The 13,512-nt window shown below is 37.0% G+C and overlaps 1 protein-coding gene across 2 annotated transcripts in view; it reads left to right on the top strand.

The window, feature by feature from the left end:
• Ppp4r3b (protein phosphatase 4 regulatory subunit 3B) overlaps positions 1-13,512 on the top strand; it is a 53,488-nt gene that overhangs the window by 18,460 nt on the left and 21,516 nt on the right. For both annotated transcript variants that reach the window (XM_057772616.1, XM_057772617.1), the window contains exons 5-9: positions 3,251-3,328; positions 4,271-4,387; positions 5,176-5,292; positions 9,173-9,304; positions 11,192-11,294. In XM_057772616.1, the coding sequence (XP_057628599.1) occupies positions 3,251-3,328; positions 4,271-4,387; positions 5,176-5,292; positions 9,173-9,304; positions 11,192-11,294 (547 nt within the window). The remainder of the gene's footprint in view (positions 1-3,250; positions 3,329-4,270; positions 4,388-5,175; positions 5,293-9,172; positions 9,305-11,191; positions 11,295-13,512) is intronic.

Genomic DNA, 13,512 nt, shown 5'->3' with positions numbered 1-13,512 from the left:
ATTAAACATAGAAAGCACGACTGTCTTACGGTTTTTATTTTTTAAGATTTTTAAGTTTTAGTATAAGGTGCTTTTTTATTACATTTATTGTGTTTGTGTATGTGCGTGTGTGCTATACTATGGGGAGGGGCATATTTGAGGACAGCTTGTAGGAATTTCCCACTGATGAAACCCAGGCTAGCCTTCAACTTAACAGTGTAGCTGAGAATGACTCCCAGTTCCTGGAATTACATGCATGTACCACCACTCCTGGTCCTACCTACCAATTGTTCATTATTCTTCAGTAAAGGGTATAAGGAAAGTTAAATAACATATTAGGTTCCTTTTATAGCAAATGGGATGTGGTGTTTTGTTGGGTTTTTTTATAATTTTATTTGGCTGACTTTGAACTCAGGATTTTCCTCATTTTTCCTGAGCACTGTGATTTCAGTTGTGTGACCTACTATTCATTTCAGGATGCTGCTTTATACACAGACAGAAAAATCAGTATCAGGAAATTGAAAATGTGGCTATAGTGATACTTCATTTTTATTTTAATTAATAAAGCTTGCCTGAAGATCAAGAGTAAAACAGTCACACTGATCAGCTATAAAGACCAGGCAATGGTGACACACACCTTTAGTCCCAGTAGCCACACTAGTTTACCATAGAATCTGGGCAGTAGTGATGCTCGCCTTTAATCCCAGCAGAGGAATATAAGATGGGAGGAGACAGGTTTCAGGCTCAGTCTCATTCTGAGGATTTCTGGAGACAGGATCGCCATTTTCAGACAGGAGGAGAAGTAAGAGCCAGTGACTGACTGCTTTGCTTTTCTGTTCTTCAGGTTGAACTCCAATATCTGTCTCTGGGTTTTTATTAATTGTGCTACATATGCCCATACTCTGGAGTTAATATAAAGGATGTCAGATTCTCAAATATAGCATCTAAGTGATTGCTTGACTTAAAGGTTTCCAGATCTACAACAGTAAATGATAACATTTTTTTGTAGTTGAAAAATAATGTCTGGAGATGTAGTTCAGTGGTAGAGAATGCTTACTTACCAGTTCCCAGTACTGTCAAAAATAGTTTAAATAAATTGTGTAAACTAATCTATAAATATTTGCAAAATTTTCTTTGTCATTTTACATATATTTTATAATTCTGTTTGTGAAATCTATGATATAAAGCAAAACTTTAAAGGAATTTTATTTTACTTGTTTACTTTTTTTTTTTTTTTTTTTTTTTTTTTTGGTTTTTCAAGACAGGGTTTCTCTGTGGTTTTGGAGCCTGTCCTGGAACTAGCTCTTGTAGACCAGGCTGGTCTCGAACTCCCAGAGATCCGCCTGCCTCTGCCTCCCGAGTGCTGGGATTAAAGGCGTGCGCCACCACCGCCCGGCTACTTTTTTTTTTAAGGTTAAGTCTCACTAGTAGCTTTGGCTGTTTAGAAACTCACCATGTAGGCCAGACTCATAGTGATCCTCTTGTCTCTGCCTTCTTGAGTCCTGGGATTAATGGCTTGTGCTACCATACCAAGAAATTTTCATTTATTTATGATTCATAAGATGCAATTTGTGAAATTGTTAATGAACTTTAAACTACGTGATGTTTGTCTGTTTTGTTCTTATTTTTGTTTGTACCACTAAGGATTATTCTCATGGTTAGAAAAGAACTCTCCCACTGAGCTATGTCCCAGCCCTGAGTTAGAACCCTCCCCAGGTGTTTCATTATCTAGAAAAGTAGCCACATGTACTGTGATAGTTGTCTTATTAAAACAAAAGCTTTTAAGCCTTTTCTGTAGAAAACAAAAAAAATGATCAAAAGTGATTACTTTTGTGTCTTAGAGAAGCAAGGATTTAGGAAGAAGTATCCCAGCTCCAGGCTTTATATTGTCAATCACTTTCTTCCTAACATATACCCTGAAACATAATGCTTCGTAGCTTAAAGAAGTCACAGAAATGATGCTGTAAATTGGGGGAGGGGGAAGAGGCTCCTGATGAACATCATTAAGATTGCTTTCATGAATAGTTTCAGTGGTTTGGCTGTCCGATAAGTGGCAAGTCGTGCAAAGAATGTAAGGGAAAATGCACTTATCAAGACTTTGGAACGTTCTCCTTTGAAAATACTCAGAAAGAGTTTAAAAACCTTTAGCTAGTAAGAATAAAAATTTAATGTGGGAGATCTGTGGAAAGAAACAAAATTTATAAAAGATGTGAACGGGGGAAATAGATATTTACAGATACTGCATTTATAATATTTTTAGAGCAAGTCACTTAAAATCAAGTTTCATAGAGGTGGGTTTTGAAACATCCTTGTTTGTTCTAAGTGTATCAAGCCATGATATATAGTGTCTAAAAGGAGTCAGTGAATACATAAAGAAGTACCATTCTGAGTCACTCTTCTTTGTCTTTTCAAGACAGGTTTCCCTGTAGCTTTGGAGCCTGTCCTGGAACTCACTTTGTAGACCAGGTTGGCTTCGAACTCACAGAGATCCGCCTGCCTCAGCCTCTGGAGTGCTGGGATTAAAGGCGTGTGCCACCGCTGCCCAGCTTGAGTCACTCATTTAGGGCCCTTTTTTATCTCTTTGTCTTTGATGCTTGGTACTTTTCTAACTGGTGAGGACTATATCTTCAATTAAGTTCTCCACCTTATTTTGGAAGCAGTTTTGAGATCCTTGGTTAATGTATGGTTCGTATAAGACATGTTTCAAATGCATCTTTTATATTTGATGGTTTCATTTTATTCAGACAACCACAGTTATAATTTAAATATCTCTTCTACATTTTAGACATACAAATTTTTAATATCTCTTAGTCATCGGGTTCAATTACCGTAGTGATTTGTCATTTTATTTTATCCTTGGCTATAGATTAAAGCGCCCTGTATGATCTCACATGTTGAAGACTTCCTGCCTGCTGCCACACTCCTGTGCCTGTCTTGTTCTTTTTTTCTGGTACATATGAACTGACAGTGAGATCCTCGGATTTATTTGAGCTATGTTTAAATTAAGAGTAAATAAAAACTGACTTAGAAAAGCTATCAGAATGAAAGCAAATTAATTCATCTGCGTCTGGAGCTCCTGTTTGTGCTCTTCTTCCTGTGTAGTAAGACTCTGGCTTGTGTTAACTTCCACAGAAGTTCTCCTCAAACTTCAGGTTTCATGATAAATATGCTTTTGAATTTCAATTTGTTTTTTACTATACTTTGTGTAAGGCGTATATAGTGTAACTTTATTTTTGCTAATATTTCATAACAATTCCTTCTTTTCATGTAGGAAGATGAGAAGTTTTTGTCCGAAGTCTTTGCACAGTTAACAGATGAAGCTACGGATGATGATAAACGACGTGAATTGGTAAGTCATTTATTCAGTTTCTAAAACTTGTTTTTACATGTTTCAGAAAATAGTTAAGATATTATGTGTGTCATTCCCCCACACACGGATACCCTCCCCAAGGAAATTTAAATGCCTTATAGCACGACAGAACTATAGACATTTGTTATAGTAGTAGGTATTTATATAATGGAGATGCAGAAACAAAACTACAGAGATGAAAGGAAAACACTAAAATAAATGAATGATAAATATTTGGTTCCTTAAAGATGTTTACTTGTTAATGTGTCTATCAAGGGGTTTTAGGAGCCTTGGAGTTTTGCTTTTGTTTTGAGAGGTAACTATTTTAGAGGGAAAATCAACAATTGCTATTTACTAGATCTTTGCCTTCTTTGAATGTAATCAGATTTGTGGCATTTTTTTACATTAGGTTTAGAGAAGATCAGTGTTTGAGGAGTAAAGCTAGGTTTATTTTTTAATATGATGCTAGAGTTGGTTTGTTTGTGAGTACACCCTCATATGTCTATGTCACCCTTGTTTATATTTTACAATTGGGGAGTGGTGTACACATGCATGAGTGGAGGTCAGAGGACAACGTGTGGGATTGGCTTTCTTTCTATTGTGTGGGTTCCAGGAATCAGGCTCAAGTTGTCAGACTTGACAGCAAGCGACTCTCCCACTGAGTCATCTGGTCCACCCCGGGCTTTATTTTTAAAGAGACAAGTTTTATTTATTTAACTGTTGCCTAGGTTGGCCTCAGATTCCTGATCCTCCTGCCTCCTGAGTTTTAGGAAGATAGTATAAACCAGTATGCCCGCTCTAACTTTTAATATAATGAACCAGGACATGTGAAAAGATGAAGTCCTTCGGAAGGATGAATTCCATACTCTGGAGCTAACCTTACAGTATCCCCAGTTTTATCTTTATGTTACTGACTTCTCACTTTAATGTTTAACCTCACAGGTTAATTTCTTCAAGGAATTTTGTGCATTTTCTCAGACATTACAACCTCAGAACAGGGATGCTTTTTTCAAAACCTTGGCAAAATTGGGAATTCTTCCTGCTCTGGAAATTGTGATGGTAATTATGGTTTCTTCTTGTGCTTTTGAAGTTGTGATTTTGTCATAGATTTATTTTTTGGATGGTAAAATATTTGCATAGTGCTGACTTATCGTTTAGTCATTCATCTGATGCTGAGTCACCACAAGAATGATTTGTGCCATCAGTGTTTGTGTTTGTTTTTCTTCGACTTGTTTTTCCTTAAGTGACACTGTGCTTCATAGAATTGGGTGAGTTGTCTTCACTTTTAATCCAGTTGGTAGAGTGAGAACATACTGAGCCAAGAGTTAAATTCTCAGCTTTCAGTTACGTGTATTTGATTCGTAGGCATTCAGATAAAAAAAAAAAATCTAAATGAGGATAATTTTAAGTCTTCGCTTTAAAATGTGTCTTTTATTTTAAAAATTATTTTTTGTTTTCTTTGTGTATATGTGTATTTATGTGAATGTATGCCACACGTGTGCCTGTGTCAGTGGGTTACAAGTGTGCACTCAGCTCTCTGTTCATGCTTATGTATAATCTCTGAATATTTCTTTTAAGATGGTAAAAACCATTAGAAATAAATACTGAGCTGCTCCCAAATATAACAGTTTTAGGTGTGGAGGCGGGGGAGTATATTTTAATTCAGTTTGGTGTCTTAATCCAGAAATGAGGAGGGGATGCGTTCATCTGGGGAGGGAAGAGATACTACAAATTGAAGTTGAATGTTAATCTGAAATTCTAAGAGTTTATTCATGGATTTGAGAGAGAAGAGGGAATGCAAGACTAACCTTTGTTACCAGTCTCTAACCCAGCTTCCCTTTTATCAGGGCATGGATGACTTGCAAGTCAGATCAGCTGCTACAGATATATTTTCTTATCTGGTAGAGTTTAGTCCATCTATGGTCCGTGAATTTGTGATGCAAGAAGCCCAGCAGAGTGATGATGTAAGTAATGATGCTGAATTTTGTGTTACCCATGGAGAAATGCTTACTGTTGCAAAGAAGTCATAACCATAATCCTAAATTTAAGAACATATAGTAGTAATGGAAGGCATTTTTTATATTTTAGGGTAATTAAAATTGTAATTTAAAAAGCATTTGAACAGAATTAAATGTGCCTCAGAAACCAGAGGCTATTAAATAAAAATCTGTGTGAGAGAAGGACTACCTCCCTATGAGTTGTGAGTTATTGAGGCCCCTGGGGCTCCACAAACAAATACAGGCTACTATCACTGCTCTTGCTCACCAAAACAAGATGATAAGATGATATTGCCAAAATCCCACACTCTATAATTGCAGGATAGAGAAATCAAACTGGAACTAACCTATAAGCTTTCTCCCTGCTTTCATCATGCCAGAAGTTGGAAAGAAAAGTCATCAAACAGTCTTATTCAGGCATAAACCCTGTGTGTTATACTGCTAACCTGACAGTCAAGATGTGCCCACCAAAACAGTAGGAGTACTACTGTTAAAAGGACAACCATCTTTAGTGGGAATACATTGTAATCCTTTAGATGTGCAGACCAAGTAATGACCTTGTATAACTAAGAATTTGTTTTCACTTAGTTCCTATTTTTAAATGGGACTGAAAGTTGAATAATAAGAAAAATATTGTTTTCTTACTATAAAAATATTTATGCAATATGAGCAAAATGAACTGAAGTTATAGATCTGCCTGCTTCTACTTAGCATTAAAGGCATGTGCACCACTGACTAGCTAGCTACATTCTTTTTGTTAGTTTTATGTTTAGTCTTAATGTATGTTTATATTTTTACTTTTTGTATTTCTTAGTTGCTTACAATGTTTCTTGGCTTAGTTTTGTTGTTTTGTTGTTCTTCTGCTTTTTCTGTTTTAAGATTTGTGTGTTTGTGTGTCAAGCACATGCACACAGATGCCGCTGGGGCCCAGGAGAAGTCATAAGATCCTTTGAATCTATAATCACAAGCAGTTGTCTGCCACCTGACCTTTGTGTTGGAAGCCAAACTTGGCCCCTCTGCTTTTGCTTTGAGACTGTTAGCATGTGCATCAGTCTAGCTTTGAATTTATAGCCTCCTGCCTCAGCCTCTCAGGTGCTGTGATGCAGACGTGTGTCACCATAACTTTCCATTCCTTAAAGAAAGTTAGGGATGCTGCTATAGTTAAAGAGATAGTTGGGGGGGGGGGGGGGCAACGTGTCTCACACCTATAATCTCAATACTTTTGGGTGCCAAGACAAAAGGGCTGCCACAAGTTCAAGGTCAGCCTAGACCTTCTCACATACTGTTAGAACAAGATCCTGTCTGAAACCATCCCCCAGAAACATTTTATATTAAGTATGTTACTCTAGCAGTTGTCTTTGGTTGGTTGGTTTTAGAGTATGTGTTTGTTTGTTTGTTTGTTTGTTTGTTTGTTTGTTTGGAGAACATTAGGTGTTGTAGGTTTTATTTAGATTACTTGGGGAGACCAGAAGAAGGTAACCATTACCCTGGAGCTGGAGTTACAGGCAATTTTAAGCTGCCTGACATGGATGGGTCCTTGGAACTGAACTCTGATACTTTGGAAGAGCAGGACCTGCTTTTAATTGCTGAGCCATCACTCTAGTCTACTGAACACTAAATGATTCTAAACCCTAGTTAATTTTTATCTCACTGTGATATTCTTAATGTCAGCCTTTATAGAAGATAACTTCAGGATTAATATTTCTGTTGAAATTAACATTCTATCTTTGAAGCTTATATGCTTAAAAGGTGTTCATCTTAAATGACCATAAATCTCAACTTATACCATAATAATCATGAACAGCTTGCTTTTAAAATTCTTAACTCTTTAAAAATTTGATTAGTTTTCATTAGCAATGTTTTCTTGTTTATGTTTAATTGATAACAGAGAAATAGTTACTAATTTTTCTAACATACTTGCCCAAGAGACTTGCAAAAGTTGGTTCTCTTTTTCCACCTTGTGGCTTCCAGTGGTCGGGCTCAGTTTGTCAGACTTGGCAACAAACACCTTTACCTATTATTTCATCCTGCTGACCCCTAAATCTGTTTCTAATGCTGTGACAAATCAGAATCATTGATTTTCAAATGTTCAAGCCTGGTAGAAGATTGTGCTCCAGTTTTTAATAGTTAATTTTCTATGGCCTGGTTTAGTTGGTTCTTCTTTGCCAGCTGTTTGTGAATTCATGTCTCTTTATTGCTTTCTTCCATAATTATTTCTCACTAGAGTGAGACCCCATCTTTAAAAAAATAAAAAAAAAAATTAAAAAGCCTGACATATATTTAAAGAGAGAGGAAGAATCCTGGCTACTTGGAAGATTGTTTGAGCTCAGAGTTCAAGATTAGCCTGAGCAACTTAGCAAGTTTCATCTCTTTAATGTTTTCCTAGTATTTGTCTCATACAGTTATCAGTTGTGATGTTTTGTTTAGTGTAAGCCTAGCTGCAGTGAGTTATCCATTTATACCATTATAGCTGGAGTGTGTTACAGGTACATCATCTAGGTTTGTATAACTAACTGTCTTAGTTACTTTTCTACTTCTGTGACAAAGCACTGTGACCAAGACAACTTATGGAAGTTTATTGGTGCTTTCAGTTCTAGAGGGTGAGTCCATAACCATCATGGCAATGGGGTGTGACATCAGGCAGACAGGGAAGGCAATGAACCAGTAGCTGAGAGTTCACATCACAAGCAAAAGGCAGAGTGCGCTAATTGGGAATGACATGGACTTTTGAAGCCTTCAAACCCATCTCCAGTGACACAGCTCTTCCTATAAGAGCCCACCTCTTCAACCTTTCCAAACATTTCTACCAGTTAGGGACCAAATATTCAAATTTATGAGCTTGCAGGGCCATTTTTACTCAAACCACTATAATAACTGTATGATGTCCATGCAGCAACAAAAGGGCCTGATAACAAGTTGTTTAGAGTATACTTTTGATGACAGAGTGCTTTTCTTTCAACATGACAATCACTTTTTGTCCTATTGTAATGCTTAAGATTTCTATGCTTAAAAAAAAAAATGTTGGTTCAGTCAGTAAAGTACTTTGTCACACAAGCATGAGGACCAGAGTTTGGGTCCCCAGAACCCATGTGAGAGAAAACCCAGCACCTATAATCACAGTGCTGGGTTAATGAAAACAGGGAGGTACAGTGAGAGACCCTGTCTCAAAAAGTAGTGTACAAGTTGGGCATGGCATACATAATAGGACACGCCTTTAACCCCAGCACTCTGGAGGCAGAGGCAGGCAAGACCATCCTGAACTCCAGGAGAGCCGGGGACTCCGGAGAGTATCTCAGAAAAACAAACAAAGAGAAAAAAAAAAAACAAAGGAAGATTCTGCACATTAGCATTAGACGTCTATACACACATACAGGGCATGCAAAAACAACATACACAAAGAATGCAAAAGTGTGCAACAGTAAACCTAAAGCTAAGTCACTTTATGACACTGTTCTCGAATCTTGTAAAAGGTGTGTGCTAAGTTACTGCTTGTGCTTTTTCTAGGAAGAGTTTTCAATTTAAAGATTGAAATGATCGGTTTTAGGGTCACATGTTCTGTGTTCATATATGCTTGATCAGCCTATTGATTTATACCCAGTGCTAACACCTAGAATGGTGAAAGTCTTTGTCTCTATCTATCTATCTATCTATCTATCTATCTATCTATCTATCTATCTATCTATCTATCTCTATTCACTCTAAATATTTTCAGAACTTTGGGAAATAGAAAAAAAATCTTTAAAGTATTCTATACTTTGATTTTTTTTTTTTCTGTGCTCTGATTTTATTCCTTCAGTTGTTATGTTTATCTTATGTCAAGGTCTCACGGAAACATATTTTCTTCCAGGATATACTTCTTATAAATGTGGTGATTGAACAAATGATCTGTGATACTGACCCTGAGCTAGGAGGTGCAGTTCAGTTGATGGGACTTCTTCGTACTCTAATTGATCCCGAGAACATGTTGGCTACAACTAATGTAAGAACTCACACTGAAGTCAGAGGTGTTGGGCTTTACAGTCTTAAATGGTTTTGTAGTAAGATCTTTAGAAGCAACAAATATTTTGATAAGTATCTGTATTAATTTTTAGTAAATGTAACAGTGTTGTCTGTTCGGTTCCTTTTTTGCTTTTAGCTTTTTCCTTTATTTGTTATGGGTAAAGGGTATACTGTGAAGGTCCAAGGATGATTTGCAGGCATAAGCTCTGTGCTGCTATGACAGGGACCCAGGAATCAAACTCCAGTTTGGTCATGATTGGCAGCAGTGCTTTTTTCTGCTGAGCCCTCACTGACCCAGAATTATTAATTAGATTAGGAGTTTAGTTTTTGTTCTTTGGCTTCTATATGATAACTTGTTTAAACTTTGGGCACAGTGTAATTTTTAAATAAGTTTTTGGTTTTTTAAGACAGTTTTAGCTGTGTAGCTAAAACTCACTCTGTAGACCAGGTTGGCCTCGAACTTACAGAGATCTGCCTGTCTCTGACTCCCGAGTGCTGGGATTAAAGGCATGTGCCACCATGTCCATCTTACAATAATAATTTTTTATTGTTTTTATTGAGCTATATGTTTTTTCCTACTTAATAATTTTAATAATAGTTTTAAATAATATTGGACTGTTTTTTAAGATAGTAAAGCAGGGTAGCAAATTTTATTTTATGTGGTCTTATCACAATTAAAAAGCAAGAAAGCCGATGTAAACTGAAGGGTTTTATTCGTTTGTTTCTTTGTTTTTCAAGACAGGGTTTCTCTGTGTAGCCTTGCCTGTCCTACAACTCACTCTGTAAACCAGACTGGCCTCTAATTTACAGAGATCTGCCTGTCTCTGCCTCCCAAGCACTGCCATAAAGGTGGACATCACCACCAACCACCCAACCCTCAGATTCTTAATTACATAAATCACGAAAGGTTCAAGGAGGATTCCAGAATATTAATAGTGGTTATTTCAATATGAAAGATCATTTTTCCTTAATAAAATTCCCTTATAGTAAGAGAAAGTGTACATTATTTTTAAAATGTTGTAAGTTAGTTGGCTCAATGGTGATAGAAATTAGAGATTGTCTTCTAAATTAAATTTTAGTCTTTAAGGAACAGATGTGGATTTCATATTTTCTAGACTGATAAATGGCTTCAGTAGTTTTTCAGATTTGGATAGGCAGTGAAATGTAGAGTGTCAGTGCCTCTCCACCCCCACACACACTTGGGGAATGGACTCAAGACCCTACACATACTAGTCAAATGCTTACGCACCAAAGTATGTTTGCCAGACCTCAAGCTCCATTTTTAATCACCTAAAACATTACAATCATAATCCCAGGGGCTGGAAAGGTGACTCAGCAGGTAACAGTATTTGGTCTCTTGCAGAACAAAGTTTAGTTTCCTGCGCCCGTGTTAGGTAGTTTACAAACTACCAAGGAATCCAGTCCCCCCTTTTTGGCATATTCAGGAATCCACATACATGTGTGTACACATACATGTACATGCACATGTATGAAAATACATTTTAAAAACCATAATGCTCATAGCTTTCAAGTTCTCAGTGCCTTGCTGTTTGTTGTGCTCTCCATGGTATTCAGCAGATGGATCTAGTCTTTATCACACTTCAATTTTAAAAGTTGTTCTGAATTTCCATGGGAAAACTGTTTGCACTTTTTTTTCACTTTAACTGTTTTAATGTCTAATATGTATTATTAGACTTCCTATGTGTGGAATTCACATTGAAGTATATGTAAGTTTGCTTCTTTGATTCTAGATAGCTTGAGAGTCTTTCACATTATCTTAAAGTATTATTATTTGAATATGACCTTCACTGCTAATTCTTGAAATGTTTCTTAAATGCAAAGTGTTCTTTTAAACATTTTATTTCAGAAAACTGAGAAGAGTGAGTTTTTAAATTTCTTCTACAACCATTGCATGCATGTCCTCACAGCTCCACTTTTGACCAATACGTCAGAAGACAAGTGTGAGAAGGGTAAGTTCTCTTGTCTGTTTGCATATGATGGCCATAAAGTATTATGTGGTGCTTTATATGGCAGAGAGGTTATTACTGAAAGATTTAAAGTGCAGTATGAAGTCATGATTGTCCTTGTCTGTGGGTGTCTTTGGTAAGAACTGTCAGTGCCCAATTTGTGGGAAAAGGGTTTTCTTCCTCACATATGTATTTTTTGTTGCTTCTCCATATTTGTCGCATGGGTTATGCTCATAACTTACTAATGGCAGGTTCTAGTTTTAGAATTAAAGTGGAATGGAGACAAGATAGTTTTGAAGGAATGTGAGTAAAGAACTGCTTAGGGATTAGTAGCTGTCTAGATCCAGTTGGGCAGCAATTTTTGGTTTATTAGAGTAATCAACTAAGAGGACACCGTGGCTAGATGTGGCTGCAGCAGGCCAGTAATTTCAGAACTGAGAGGTGGAGGCAAGAGGATTAGGAATTCAAAGCCAGTTTTAGCTAGCCTGGCGTATGAGTTCCTGTCCTAAAGGAGATGGGGAAGGTCAAGACATGTTTATGAAATTAATAAAAGTTACAACATAGACATACCCCATTTAACAGCTTTAATGGCTTTCTGATTATTTTCCCTAAAGACTATTTTTACATTTATATGGTAGGTTCAGTACTGTCACTATATTGCTTATGATTTTTTAAAAAATGAACAAATTGTAGAGTATCTATATAATGGAAGATTGCAGTTAAATAATTAAATTGAATTTTGAAGTATCAACTTAATTATCATAAATGCAAAGTTGATGGATGATGGTGGCACATGCCTTTAATTCCAACACTCAGGTAGATCTGTATGAGTTCAGGGCCAGAAACTATGTCTGGGTGTGGGTGGAGGGAAAGCAAAGTTAGGTAAAGTTAGGTAAATTTAAAAAGAGATGATCTAGAAGTTTTTTGTTATTAAATTTGTGCATAGTTGTTTTAACACTTATACCATATGCAAATATATAGTTAGTACTCTTTTTTTTGGTTTTTTTTTTTTTTTTTTTTTTTTTTTTTGGAGCCTGTCCTGGAACTAGCTCTTGTAGACCAGGCTGGCCTCGAACTCCCAGAGATCTGCCTGCCTCTGCCTCCCGAGTGCTGGGATTAAAGGTGTGAGCCACCACCGCCCAGCTTAGTTAATACTCTTTTTTTTTTTTTATTGTTTATTTATTAGTTAGTACTCTTAATAGATATTTATGTATTGCCTGTTGGCTTTATCAAAACTAATTTAACATAATGTATGTGTTTCTCTGAAGTTTTAAACTTTCAACATTTTATGGGTGTGTGTTTGTTTGGTCTTTTGAGATGGGGTTTCTCTGTGTAGCTTTTGGAGCCTATCATAGAACTCACTTTGTAGATCAGATTGTCTTTAGAGACCCATCTCCCTCTGCCTTCTGAGTGCTGGGATTAAAGGCATATCACCACCTGGCTCATTTTTTGTTGTTTAAGAAGCTGCATCCCCTATTCTATGTACGGCCTGAGCCCCTCTTCCACTACTGGTCACCCCCAGACTTAGAAGTCTGTCGAAGCTGTGCCCTCTCTTCCTCACCTAGCCTCCTCATCCAATGTGATGCAGTGGTGTAGGAGGTCCTTCTGTCTATGTGTTGCTTTCATTGGTTCAATTAAAAAAAAAAAACTGCCTTGGCCTTTTGATAGGACAAAAGTGAGGTTGGCGGGGAAGACAAAACTTAAATTCTTAAAATAAAAAAAAAAAAAAAAGCAGAGTCAGAGAGAGCCGTCATGAAGCTGCCAGGTCAGACATGGTGAATCTTTCCCGGTAGGCCACGACCTCATGGTGACATACAGATTATTAAAAATGGGTTAAATCAAGATGTAAGAGTTAGCCAGTAAGCCGGGCGGTGGTGGCGCACGCCTTTAATCCCAGCACTTGGGAGGCAGAGGCAGGCGGATCTCTGGGAGTTCGAGACCAGCCTGATCTACAAGAGCTAGTTCCAGGACAGGCTCCAAAACCACAGAGAAACCCTGTCTCGAAAAACCAAAAAAAAAAAAAAAAGAGTTAGCCAGTAAGAGGCTAGAACTTATGGGCCAAACAGTAATTTAATTAATACAGTTTCTATGTGGTTATTTTGGGTGTAAGCTAGCCGAGCAGGACAGAACAAAGGGGCCCCACGCTCCTCACAACAATGCAGAAATATATGCTAATTGCTAATGTTGAATAAAAGAAAGTAAAATATGTGTCTGTCTTACC

Source organism: Chionomys nivalis, chromosome 6 (assembly GCF_950005125.1).
Source record: "Chionomys nivalis chromosome 6, mChiNiv1.1, whole genome shotgun sequence".
Taxonomy (NCBI): domain Eukaryota; kingdom Metazoa; phylum Chordata; class Mammalia; order Rodentia; family Cricetidae; genus Chionomys; species Chionomys nivalis.
This window is presented reverse-complemented; position numbering and strand designations above follow the sequence as displayed.